At 41.4% G+C, this 14236-nt stretch overlaps 1 protein-coding gene across 1 annotated transcript in view; it reads left to right on the top strand.

Moving 5' to 3' along the window:
• Positions 1 to 14236, top strand: part of arhgef28a (Rho guanine nucleotide exchange factor (GEF) 28a) — a 462887-nt gene that overhangs the window by 305860 nt on the left and 142791 nt on the right. The window contains exon 27 of the mRNA XM_072548108.1: positions 4734 to 4988. Coding sequence (XP_072404209.1) covers positions 4734 to 4988 — 255 coding nt within the window. The remainder of the gene's footprint in view (positions 1 to 4733; positions 4989 to 14236) is intronic.

Raw genomic sequence — 14236 nt, 5'->3', positions numbered from 1 at the left:
TTGATTAGAAAACTAACTGACAACAAAAAACAAAAGAGGGAATAAATCGCTCTCTTTCTAAGTGTCAGCCAGTGACTAGTGGTGTACCGCAGGGATCAGCGCTTGGACTCCAGCTATCCACAAATGTATTAATGATTTAGATGAAGGAGCTAAATGTAATATCTTCAACTTTGCAGATGACACAAAGCTGGATGGGAAGGTGAACTCTTGAGGAGTATGCAGAGATGCTTTAGTATGATTTGGACAAGCTTATAGAGTTGGCAATGAAGTGTAATGTGGATAAATGTGAGGTTATCCACTTTGGCAGTAAAAGCAGGAAGACAAATTGTTATCTGAATGGTGATAGATTGGAAAGCGATAGGTGCAATGAGATCTGGGGGCCCTTATACAACAATCATTAAAAGTTCGCTGCAGGTGAAACAAATGAAGAAGAAAATAAATGTTTATTTGGACTTCATTGTGAGAGGATTTGAATACAGGTTCAGGGATGTCTTTCTGCAATCTTACATGATCTTGGTGAGACTTCATCTGACGTATTGTGCAGTTTAGTCTCCTCATTCTGAGGAAGGATGTTTTGGCTACGGAGGGAGTGCAACAAAGATTTACCAAACAGGTTCCTGTGAAGGCCAACATACGGAGAGACACTGGATCAGTTAGGACTATATTTACTGGATTCTGGATTAGTGGTGCTGGAAGAGCACAGCAGTTCAGGCAGCATCCAAGGAGCTTCAAAATCGACGTTTCGGGCAAAAGCCCTTCAGGAATAAATATTTACTGTAGTTTAAAAGAATGAGGGGCATATCATACAAATCTGTAAAATTCTCACATAACTAAATGGGGCGGCATGATGGCCCAGTGGTTAGCACTGCTGCCTCACAGCACCAGGGTCCCAGATTCGATTCCAGCGTTGGGTGACCGTCTGTGTGGAGTTTGCACATTCTCCCTGTGTCTGCGTGGGTTTCCTCTGGGTGCTCCAGTTTCCTCCCACCGTCCAAAGATGTGCAAGTCAGGTGGATTGGCCATGCTAATTTACCCATAGTGTAATTTACCCATGTTACCCATTAGTCAGAGGGAAATTGTTCTGGGTGGGTTACTCTTCGGATGGTCGGTGTGGATTGGTTGGGCCGAAGGGCCTGTTTTCACATTGTAGGGAATCTAATCCAATCTAAACAAGGTAGGCACAGGAAGGATATTCCCAATGACCGGGGTGTCAAAACTCAGGGATCACAGTTTACGGATATGGGATAGGCATTTAGGACTCAGATGAGAAGTCAAATCCAAATAGATCACACCAAAGTCAATGATATATCTTGCTCGCTCTTATGGGATATGGTGGTGCATAATGATTAGCAGCAGCTTCTGAACCAGAAACTATAGGCATTTTAGTCTATACATCGTTGTCTGAGGCCAATGCTAGCAGTGAGGCTGAAAACATTGAAAATGATAGTCTTTTTCTGACTCATCATCCTCCTTATCTCTCACTTCCTGCTCATCCCACAATTTCTTCTGAGTTTACAAACTGCAAATAGTGTTCTACCCAATTCCTCACCGCAACCGTAGCCTCTGCCTTTCTCCTTTGAGGAGAAAGTGAGGACTGCAGATGTTGGAGAGTCAGAGCCGAAAGGGGTAGTGCTAGAAAAGCATAGCATGTCAGGCAGCTTCCGAGGAGCAGGAGAGATGACGTTTCAGGCATAAGCCCTTCATCAGGAATGTGGAGGGGGAAGGGGGATGAGAGATAAATAGGGGGTAGGAGTGGGGCTGGGGTAAGGTAAGTGGGAAGGTGATAGATGGATGTAGGTGGGGGGTAATTGTGATAGGTCAAATACTCAAGAAATGCCATTTTATTTGGCAGTGACACAGGCACATGAAATATATGATGAGGTGAATAGTGATGATCAAGAACCTTTATCTCTCACCCCACACATGCAGTTACCTACTTAGATAGTCACTTTGGAGAATGTCTACAGGTGGGATCTGTATGTGGTGAGTCACAGGGCATGAGTGATCTGCAGCCTGGGTAGGTAAAGTAAATTGTAGTGTCCCAACACCTCAGGGTGTGTGGTCTCACACACAAATTCTGCTGCAGATAAGTCAGATGGAACAGCCTACAGAAAAAAAAGCTTATGGGGTTACATCAGTGAGGTCTTTGTGCATTCACAGTCCATTAACAGACGGTTTGATTTTCAGTGGCACATCCTGGTAAAGTGGTACTGGTTTCATGGAGCACAAACCTCCTGTCCTTATTATTGATGATTTGAGACTATTTGTGAAGCACATACAAAGAACAAGGAAAATTTACAGCACAGGAACAGGCTCTTTGGCCCTCCAAGCCTGAGCCGATCCAAATCTACTGTCTAAACCTGTGGCCCAATTCCTAAGTTTCTGTATCCCTCTGCTCCCCACCTACTCATGCATCTGTCCAAATGCATCTACCGTGCTTGCCTGTACCACCTCTGCTGGCAATGCATTCCAGGCACCCACCACCCTCTGTGTAAAGTAGTTGCCGTGTGTATCCCTCCTAAACTTTTCACCTCTCACTTTGAAAGCGTGACCTCTCGTTATTGAATCCTTCACCCTGGGAAAAAGCTTATCTCTATCTACCCTGTCTATACCCTTCATGACTTTGTAAACCTCAATCAGGACACCCAATCTCCTTTTTTCTAATGAAAAGAAACCTAACCTACTCAACCTCTTTTCATAGCTAGCATCTTCCATCCCAGGCAACATCCTCGTAAACCTTCTCTGCACCCTCTCCAAAGCATCCACAATCATTTGGTTATGTGGTGACCAGAACTGTACACAGTATTCTAAATGCGGCCAAACCAACATCTTGTACAATTTTAACATGACCTGCCAGCTGTTATACTCAATACCCCGTCCAATGAAGGCAAGCATACTATATGCCGCCTTGACCATTCTATCCACCTGTGTAGCAACCTTCAGGGTACAATGGACCTGTACTCCTAGATCTCTCTGCTTATCAACTTTTCCCAAGGCTCTTCCATTCATTGTATAATTTGCTCTAGAATTAGACTTGCCTAAATGCATCACCTCACATTTGTCTGATTGAACTCCATCTGCCACTTCTCCGCCCACCTCTCCAGTCTATCTATATTCTCCTGTATTCTTTGACGGTCCCTTATGCTTTCTGCTACTCCACCAATCTTCGTGACATCTGAAAACTTGCTGATCATATCAACCGTGCCCTCTTCCAGATCATTTATGTATATCACAACCAATAATGGCCCAGCGCGATCCCTGTGGAACACCACTGGTCACAAAGAAAATTTACAGCCCAGGAACAGGCCCTTCGGCCCTCCAAACCTGAGCCGAAATGGAGAAAGGGAAGTCCACATCTCAAACACCACTGGTCACCTTTCTCCATTTCGAGAAACTCCCTTCAACTACGATTACTCTGTCTCTTGTTGCTCAATCAGTTCTTTATCCACCTTGCTAGAATACCCTGCACACCATGTGACTTCACTTTCTCTATTAGTCTACCATGGGGAACCTTATCAAATGCCTTACTAAAATGCATGTATATGACATCAACAGCCCTTCCTTCATCTACTTGGTCACTTCCTCAAAGACCTCTATTAAGTTGGTAAGGCATGATCTCCCCTGCACAAAACCATGTTGCCTATCACTGGTAAGCCCATTTTTTCTCAATATAAGTAGATCCTATCCCTCAGTACCTTCTCCAGCAATTTTCCCACCACTCGCTACTTAATTAAAGTGATTTTTAGAAAAGGTAAAAGGCCTAGTTGAGGGAATGCACTAATATCTCTACATCCTGAGTTACTTATCAAAACCATGGGGCTAAATGACCAGGTTGTACAGGATTCAGCATACCATGACAAAATGAAGTATGTGCTGAATGTGACTGGTGTCGTAGACTGATTGGGCTGATTGTCCTCCTTCAGTGTTGTATATGATACTGATTCAGAACAATCCAGCCAGTGAATGATGTGTGTGAGAACTTCAGTGGTCTGCTTGATAATATTTTGTGTGACAGCATGACTTTCAACAGATAGCTATAGTCACAGGGTAACCACTCTCTGGTGTTGGCTCAATTACAGTGAACTGCAGCATTGTGTACTCTCGACAAGATGCTGCTGCAGCAACTCACCAAGCATCCTTCAACAGCATCTGCAATCTTACCACCTAGAAGGACAACGGCATCAGATGCATGGGAACGTCACCACTTATAAGTTCCCTTCCAAGCAACACACATCCTGATTTGAAACTGTATCCCCATTTCATCAACGATGTTAGATTAAAATCCAGCATGACTGCAGCATCACCTTTTGTAAGGGCACTTGGGTGGTCAACACATGCTGACCTGGCCAGCAATGCCTGCATCCCATGAAAGCCTATCAAAAGAAAGCCAAATTAGGCCTTGAGCCAAGCACAATGCATCACATGTGCCTAGTGAGTTAGGTGACAGGACAACACAACATTCCTATTAGCCTTAGTTATTTATTATTATCTCTGCGATCATGACTGGGACCCACTACTCTTGACACCTTGACTGCCAGTTCAGGTATTTGCAAAGTGTTAGAGGGTTTGTGTAAGAGGGGTGGAGATAGGAGAGGTTGCAGGATGAAGGTGAGTGATAGCCAGCAACCTGCAAATTTAATATGGAACTGGGATGAACACTCAATTCAATTGCATGCTGCTAAAGCTATCCAGTGAAGTAATTTTATGCTGAAATTTTGTTTTCTTATTCCTAGAAGGAACAGACGAGAATGAGGATGTGGCAAAATCTCTGAGTTTGATAAAAGACATTATAGCAGCCGTTGATACAAAAGTCAACAAATATGAGAAAGAGCAAAAGCTATTGGACATCTTAAATAAGTTTGAAAACAAAACATATGCCAAGTTAAAGAATGGCCGTATATTCCGGAAACAGGACCTGATCAACAAAGGGAGGGAGTTACAGCATGAGGGCTCCATGTTTTGGAAAACAGCCACAGGACGATTGAAAGGTAACAAATCTAACGTTCGACCAAAAATTACACTTTCTTTCTATTTAAAATGCTTTAAAATTATATTGTTGAATCCAGAAGAAAGTACAATGATGATTATCAATCCTTTTGACACACTGGGGGTAATAATGACTTTGAGGATTGCCTAAAATACATTATTTTGGCTCAGCCATCCATTCAACAGCTCTTGACTTTCATTGTCAGAAGTCAATGAATTATTTGATGTCAAAATTACCTCCAGTTATTCATATTGAAAGAGTTGGCTGCTGTTGTGCAGAAGATTTACTGAGCTTTAATAAGGTTTACTAATTGGCTCACTGCTTCCAGATGTACCTATTAAAAACCTATTGCATCATGGCTGCCTAAGAATACATATATTATAACTTTTATGAAATTCTTAGAGTTTCCGTCTCAGCTTTTGCTCCTGGAGAATGTGGATGACTTAATAAGATCATAGCTCAATGCTAACTGCTGCTAAGAATCTCCCCATGCTATCCCCTATTCCCTGCCCTCTTTTTTTGTTTATCTCCTTGATTGATCCTCCAATATGATAGGTAGAGAATTGTAGTAAATATCCACTAGGGACACTGGAAACATCCTTAACAGGGATCATCAAGTAGTTTGAGCATTGCAAGACCTTGCTTCATCCTGAAGCATCATACATAAACTATCCAGTCTGATTCAACTGGTCCGGCAGCACTAACAAAAGGAGGAGTGAGTGCTCAGAGAATGGGTCTGCTGTCATCCTGAGATGGGACAGCAGGTACCACTATTGCTATTTTGAAACACTCACAAGAGTGCCCTTTGGAGTCTTTATGTTACCCGTTGACGTTTTGGACTCTCTAGCATCACCAAAGGCCAAGGGCTGGGGTGGGACTGGTGTTATATGAGGCTTGGGTATTGGTGGTCTTCCATCCGTCTGGTATCAGGCTGATTGTGGTTTTGGTGGACCAGTACACCTGTTTTTTATTTTCATTTTTATTTAATTTTTATTGGTGGGGGTTGGCCAGTACCAGTCTCCAGCCAGAGTTGTAGTTTGCTCACTTATCACTGAAGAGTTATAATACTTCAAGTATCAGTGATAACGTGAGTCTGGATGTCTTTTGGGCGAAGGTTTTGAATCTTTCTATGCTGACGAATTTCATGAGGCTGTTATTCAGGCCCAGCCACTTGCCTCATGCGCCCATCACAAAGCCAAAGTACTTGGGTTCAGAGCCTTGGTTTCTGGGACTTCACCTTAGTGCTGCAATGGTTCCACACAAACATAGAGTGCCGAAGAGATATGTTCTAAGATGGTTAAGGCTGTGGGAATTAGTAGACAAGCTGGAGTTGAAGCAATCTCCTAACGTGAGGAAAGATGAGATGATTACAGCAATAGCTCATCATTTAAATTTGCTGGAAACACTATCAGGATCTGTAGAATTGGCAAAAATTCAATTGCAAATGAAGCAGCTTGGGTTAGAGGCAAGAGATAAGGAAAGGGCAGCAGAAATGAAACAGTTTGAGTTACGATTAAAAGTAGAAGAGAGGGAAAAAGAGAGGAAGAGTTTGAACTTCAGAAAATGACACTTAGAAAAGAAAGGCAATTTAAAAGGCTGAAGATGAAGGATGAAAGTAAGTCTAGTGAGGAAGAGAGAGAGGATGAGCAAACCCATGGTAGTCAAAAGCCTGGTGAGAAACTTTCTAAATATATTCACACCTTGCCTAAATTTGATAAGAAAGATGTGGAAGCCTTTATTTATCTCATTTGAAAAGGTGATTAATTAAATGCAGTGGCCAGTGAACATGTGGGTCTTGTTGATTCAAACCAAACTTGTAGGTAGAGCTAGTAAGGATTTCGCATCACTATTGATGGAGGTATCTGGGAGTATGAGGAGGTGAAAAAAGTTATCTTGAGTGCACATGAACTTGTACCAAAAGCCTATAGAAAACATTTCAGGAATCTAAGGAGTGACCCTGGCCAGACCTATATTGTTTTTGAAAGGATCAAGCAAAGTAATTTTGATAGGTGGATAAGAGCTTTAATAATAGAGCAAACTTATGATGCTCTTAGAGAGACAATTATTTTGAAGAAGTTCAAAAATTCACTGCCTGACGTAGTGCAAACTCATGTGGAAGAGCAGAGTTAAAACAGCAAGGTTAGCAACTGGAATGAATTTCAGTCCATGAGGGATAGAAATTGGGGCACAGAGAAATCCTCACATGGAAAGGGAAAGGTAGATCTCAGTGAAGATCATAAGGATAATTCACCACAGGATAAAAAGGAAACCCTTGAAGGGACAAAGAAGGTAAAAAGCTCCGGTGTTTTTATTGCAAGAAAGTGGGCCACATGAAATTACAGTGTTGGTGGGCTAGGAAAAAGCCAGATCTAGGAAAACAGGACAAGTCTGGGAGTTTTGTTGCAAAGGTTACAGAAAGCACAGTGGAAGTTAGAAAGCTGCATCAGCGTGTACAGGGTGATTGGAGGTTGGTAAGGAGGAAGTGCCAGGTTTGCTTAAAAAAAACCTGCAAAGATAAAGTTTATTCACATAGGCCAGGAGTAGCAGGTAAAATGGTTACAATATTAACGGACACAGGATCCTCTCAGTCTGTGATGCTGACAGATGAGGAGATATGTACTCCTAAAAAACTGTTACCAGAAAAAGTACTGGTAACGGGAATTCACGGTGAGACAAAAAGTGCTCAGTTATGTAAAGTGAGGCTAGAGTGTCCAGAAAAGAGTGGAGAATTTGTGATAGGAAAACTGGACAAACTTTCAACTCCAGGAATACAATTTGTCCTTTTGAATGATATAGCTGATTCACCGGTAGGCGTGCCGACTACTATGGTTGAAAAGCCAGTGGAGACTCAGGCAACTGAAGCAATGCAGGATTTTTACTCTGGAATCTTCCTTGATTGTATAGTAATGAGGTCACAGAGTCACCAGTTGAAGCAGGAGAGATCAAAGGGTATAGATAAGGAAGCCGAAGTAGCATTAACAGAGTCTGTGTTCGATCAAATAGTTGAGCAAAACAAAAGCAAGAAGTAGTCATGCAAATATATTTAGCTCTGCAAATCTCATTGAGTTATAGCAGAAAGATGAAAATTTAAAGCAGTTGTGTCAAAACACATATGCATAACAGAGAAGGAATCTGAATGTATCCCTGAGTGTTATTATCTGAAAAATGATGTCTTAATGAGGAAATGGAGACTATCACATATTCAAGCAGATGAGAAATGGGCAGAAACTTATCAAATTGTCTTGCCTGTGGGGTATAGAAGGGAGGTGTTGTGAGTAGTGCATGAGCTATCACTTGGAGGTCATTTAGGAGTGGAAAACAGGCTAAAATACAAAGACATTTTTACTGGCCTGGACTGCACAAGGTTGCGGTTGAATTGGAATTGGAAAACCACAAGCAGTAATAAAACCCACACCTTTCATACCTATTCCAGCATTTGAAGAATATGCTGGAATAGGTAAGACAAGAGTCTTAATTGATTGTGTAGGTCATCTACCTCAAACAAAAAGTGGGAATTATGTATTTGTTATCAATAACAGATGTATCGATGAGATTTCCAGAGGCCGCTCCATTATACAGTATCACAGCTAAAAGGATTGTAGAGGAATTACTCAAATGTTTTACTAGAATTGGACTACCAACAGAGTTACAGTCCGATCAAGGATCAAACTTCACATTCAAACTATTCAAGGAAGTCATGAATAACTTAGAAATAAAACAATTCAAATCTACTGCATGTCATCCAGAATTGCAGGGAGCTCTAGAAAGGTGGCATCAGACTAAAAAAGATCATGTTGAGGGCTTATAGTCAGGACTATCCAGTGGATTGGGAGAAGAGAATTCTGTTTGTGTTTTCTGCGATCAGAGATGCACCAAATGAATTGACCAAATTCAGTCCCTTTGAATTAGTTTCTGAGCATGAAGTGAGAGGACCATCAAAATTGATTAAGGAGAAGTTAGTAAGTCAGAATTCAGAGACCATGTATTTGGACTATATGTCAAATTTTAGAGAAAGATTGAGTAGAGTTGAGTTGCCTGGACAACATTTAAAAATATCACAGCATACAATGAAACAGGAAACAGACGAGAAATCAAAAATTTGCAATTTTGCTATCAGGAATATATTAGTGTTACTTGCAGTAGTAGGTGGACCTTTAAAAGCAAGGTTTAGTGGACCTTATCAAATCGAAAGGAAATTGAATGAGGCAAACTACTTGATAGGGACTCCAGACAGAAGAAATTTCACAGAGTGTGTCATGTAAATATGTTCAAAAGATGTTTTGACGGGGAAAGAAAGCAAGTGGAGAAGATGTTATTGATTACAACAAAAAGGGAAGAACCAAATTCAGAGGATTCTTAATTGGACTATCTCAAATTAAATTGGACAATGAGGAAGTTGTCAAAAATTGAAATAAATTATTGAGTTACCTTTCTGAGAAAAATCGAAATGACCTGAAAGAGTTATTACTATCACATCGGGAGATAAGTGGAAATAAACTGGGAAGTACTAACCTAATTGTGCATGAAATAGATGTAGGAGGTGTTGTTCCGCTTAAGCAACATCCTCGTAGACATAATCCTCTAATGTTGGCACAGGTTCAGTAGGAGATTGAACACATGCTCCAGGACGACATAGTTATAGTGACTGGAGTTCACCTATAGTAATTCTGCCAAAGCCAGATGCTATCCAATGGTTATGTGTGGACTATAGCAAAGTCAGTGCTTTTACAAAGACTGATGCATATTTGATTCCGTAGTTGGAAGACTGTGTTGAATAGGTGGGGCAAGCAACTTACGTTTCTAAGTTGGACTTGCTTAGAGGCTACAGGCACGTACCTTTGTCAGAAAGAGCAAAGGCAGTTTCAGTTTTCATAACGCCAAATGGACTGTGTCAGTTTAAAGTCATGCCATTTGGTATGAAAAACACTCTGGCCGCATTTCAGAGACGAACCAATAAAGTAATTGCCGGATTACCCAACTGTGTCGTGTATATCGATAACCTGGTGATTTTTAGTCACTCATGGAAGAAACAGTTACAACGTTTATTCGACTTGTTCAGTCGACTTTGGAAGGCAGGCTTAATGGTAAACCTAGCTAAAAGTGAATTTGCCAAAGCCCAAGTCACCTTCGTGAACCATGTTATTGAACATGGAGAAATGTCCCCATGGAATGTGAAAATGGAAGTAATTGGGAAATTTCCCATAACATCGACAAAAAGAGCAATACTATGGTTCCTGGGATTGAATGGATTTTTTTGAAAGAATGTGCTGAATTTTAGCAGTGTGGCTGCTCCACTCACTGAATTGCTTAAAAAAAGGTGAAAGGTTTCAGTGGATAGTGGATTGTCAGATGGCATTCGACAGCCTGACGTCTGTGTTAACCAGTGCTCCGCTATTAGCTACACGTGATTATGCGAAGCCTTTTAAGGTGGCTATCGATGTGAGTGATGTGGGTGTTGTGCTCCTGCAGGAAGACAACGAGAAGGTAGAAAGACCAATCGAATTGAATTGAATTTATTGTCACGTGTACCGAGGCACAGTGAAAAGCTTTGTCTTGTGAGCAATACAGGCAGATCACAGAGTTAAGTAGCATACATAAGTAAATAATAGGTCAACAGCAGCAGAAACAAAAACACAGGTACAGGTGAATGTTAAGAGTTTGTGAGTCCATTCAGTATTCTAACAACAGTAGGGTAGAAACTGTTTCGAAACTGGCTGGTGCGTGTGTTCAGGCTTCTGTACCTTCTCCCGTTGTAGAGGTTATAGAATAACATTGCCAGGCTGGGATGGATCTTTGAGAATGCTGGCAACCTTTCCTTGACAGTGAGCCTGGTAGATGGATTCTATAGATGGGAGGTTGGCCTTTGTGATTGTCCGGGCCGTGTTCACCACTTTCTGTAGCCATCTCCGATCTTGAATGGTACAGTTGCGATACCAGATAGTGATATATCCAGACAGAATGCTCTCGATGGCACACCTATAAAAGTTGGCAAGGGTTTTTGCCGTCATGCCAAATTTCCTCAGCTGCCTGTGGAAGAAGAGACTTTGTTGGGGCTTCGTAACCAGTGCATCCAAACGAAGAGTCCAAGAAAGCTTGTTGTGGATGGCCTCTCCCTGGAGCTTGACACTCTCCACTTGTTCCACCTCTGTGCTGTTAATGTCTAGGGGGGCATGAGTAACATCCCACTGAAATTCAAAAATGAATTCCTTGGATTTGCTGGCATTGAGAACTAGGTTGTTCTCAGTGCACCATTTTTCCAGGTCTTCCACCTCCCATCTGTAGACTGTTTTGTCACCATCTGAGATTTGACCGACTATGGTGGTGTCATCAGCGAACTTGTAAATAGCATTAGTCTGGTATTTGGCGACGCAGTCATGGGTATACAATGAGTATAATAGGGAGCTGAGTATGCACCTATGGGGGGGCTTTAGTGTTGAGTGTTAGTGAGGATGATATATTGTCCCCAATCTTCACTGATTGTGGCCTGTGGGTCAGGAAACAGGATCCAGTAGCAGAGAGTGAAGCTTAGTCCGAGATCACTAAGTTTAGTAATCAGTCTCGAGGGGATAATAGTGTTGAAGGCTGAACTGTAGTCAATGAGTAGGATTCTTACGTAACTGTTCCTGGTGTCGAGATATTCTAGGGAGGATGAAGGGCAAGTGATATGGCATCTAACGTGGATCTGTTGGGTATTTCTCCAGGAAGTTGAAAGTTCATCAACAGAAATATTCAACAGTAAACAAGGAGACTTTAAGCTTGGTGTTGGCACTACAGCATTTCAGTGTTTATTTTACCAGCAACGCATCTGAGACAGTCGTATACACTGATCATAACCAATTGAAATTTGTACGGAAATTTAAGGACAAAAATGCCAGACTGCTTAGATGAAACCTGTTGTTACAGCCATTCAATTTCATGGCATTTGTGCATTGTTCATTTGACAGGTTGAGAAAACGTGATTGCTGATGCATTATCGAGGTTCAAATGAGGGATGGAGGCATTCAGTAGTGGGAGAACCACAGACTGAATCCGAATGTAGTTGTGCGTGTTTTCATGTTTATAGTCAGTGAATGTATGTGTGTTTCAGGATTCTAACCACTACGTTTTGGGGATTTTGAAAAATTAAGCCATCTTTGGATATTGATGGTTCATTTTTCCAAGAGGGGAGGTGTCACAATGTTGGTCTTTTTACAAGGTTACTATGACCTTGAATGTTTTTTTCTAGAGAGGGGGCAATTGGCCAGGCTCCAAATAAGTTAGGTTTGAAAGGTTTATTGGGGCCCTTTTTGTTTACCCATAACAGGTAATGGCTTCAGCCTAAGGCTTTTATGACTTTTTTAAAAAAGGTCTAATCAAAGGGGAGCGGTCAGCTAGCTGTGTAGCTTGCCTTCATTTAGATTGGAGTTTTTGATTCACTTCAGCAGCAGTGTGTGTGAAGAAATGTTGCTGGGGCAAGTCCAGCTGGGTACCCTCTCTCTCAGTTTCAAGCCTGTAAGCCCTGATTTATTTCATTTTTACTGTTTATGCGAAGGGATGTGTTTATTGGGACTATTGCAAGAACTTTCGGAATGGCATAATTAAGTCAGGATAGTCTGTCAGGTTTTAGATAAGATAAGTTATCCGGTGTTCTATTTTCTGTTCTTCGTATTTCATTCCATAGTTTTGTAAATAAATTCTGATTGCTTGTTTCAAACTTGGCAGTCGAATCAGCTAATTCATTCTGGGAATATCCACTATACATTTACCAAAACAAATATGAAAGTTATGGTGTGGGCTACCTGCTTAAAACTGTTTTGCGGGGTCAGGCCTGGTCCATATCACTATATTGAACTTGACATTAACTCTATTCCTCTCTTAGCACAATGCTGTGAAATCTGCTGGGCTTTTCCAGCACTTTCTTTTATTCTGTTGCAGTAAAACTTCACAATTTTCATTCATTTTCCTTGCAAGAATAACAACACTCTATTTGCCTTCCTAATCACTTGCCACACCTGCATACCAGCTTAGTGACTCATTTATTGGGGCACCCAATCCCTCTACTACTGAGTTCTGCATTCTGTATCCATTTAAATAATTTTTTAAAAATTATTCATGGGAACCGGGCATTGCTCTTTGGCCAGCATTTACTGCCATCCCTAGTTGCCCTTAAGAAGATGGTAGTGAGTTACCTTCTTGAACTGTTGCAGTCTATTTGCTGTAGGTAGATCCAAATTACTATTATTGAGCGAGTTCCAGAATTTTGACCCAGCAACACTGTGATATATTTTAGTGATATATTTTCAAGTCAGGATGTTGGGTGGCTTGGAGAGGAACTTCCAGTTAGTGGTGTTCCCATCTATCTGCTGCCCTTGTCCTTCTAGATGGTTTTCATTGTAGTTTAGTAAGGTGTTTTCCAAGGAGCCTTGGTGAATTTATTCAGTGTATCTTATAGATGGTGTACATTGCTGTTACTGAGTAGAAGGAATGGTAAAAGGTGGGAAAGGGAGTGAATATTTGTCGATGTGCTGTCAATCGTACAGGCTGCCATTTCCTGGATGGTGTCAAGGTACTTAAGTGTTGTTGGAGCTGCACTCATTCAAGAAAATAGGGAGTATACTATCACATTCCTGACTTGGGCCTTGTTGGACAGACTTTGGGGAGTCAGGAAGTGAATTAATCGCAGCAGTATTTCTAGCCTCAGACCTGCTCCTTAGCTACAGTACTTGAGTGGTTGGTTTATCGTCAGTGGTAATGCCAAAGATGTTGATGGTGAAGGATTATGGTATTATAGTATTAATTATGACCATGTGATTGAATATCAAGACATGATGGTTAGAGTCTGTCATGTTAGTCATAGCCATAGAAATCTACAGCAGAGATAAAGGACCTTCAGCCCATCTCATCTACACTCGTCAAACAACCACCGAAATATTCTTATCCCATTTTCCAGCACTTGGCCCAAAGCCTTGTATGTCTTAACATCATAAGAGTGCATCTCCATACTTTGTAAATATTATAAGACTTCCTGTTTTTGCCATTCTTACAGACAATGTGTTCCAGGTTCCCACCAGGCTCTGGATGAAAAAGGTTTTCCTTCTATTTCCTCTAAACTTTCTGCCCCTTACCCATCATTGATCCCTCCATCAAAGCTGAAAGTCTTTCCAGTCTACCCTATCAGTGCCATTCACAATTTTATACATGTCAATCATGTACCTTCACAATTTCCCCTGTTCTGAGGAGAAGAACACTAGTTTGTCCAATCTCTTTTCA

This window comes from Chiloscyllium punctatum, chromosome 2 (genome assembly GCF_047496795.1).
Source record: "Chiloscyllium punctatum isolate Juve2018m chromosome 2, sChiPun1.3, whole genome shotgun sequence".
Taxonomy (NCBI): domain Eukaryota; kingdom Metazoa; phylum Chordata; class Chondrichthyes; order Orectolobiformes; family Hemiscylliidae; genus Chiloscyllium; species Chiloscyllium punctatum.
Note: the sequence above shows the minus strand (reverse complement) of the source record. Positions and strands in the feature narration are given on the sequence as shown.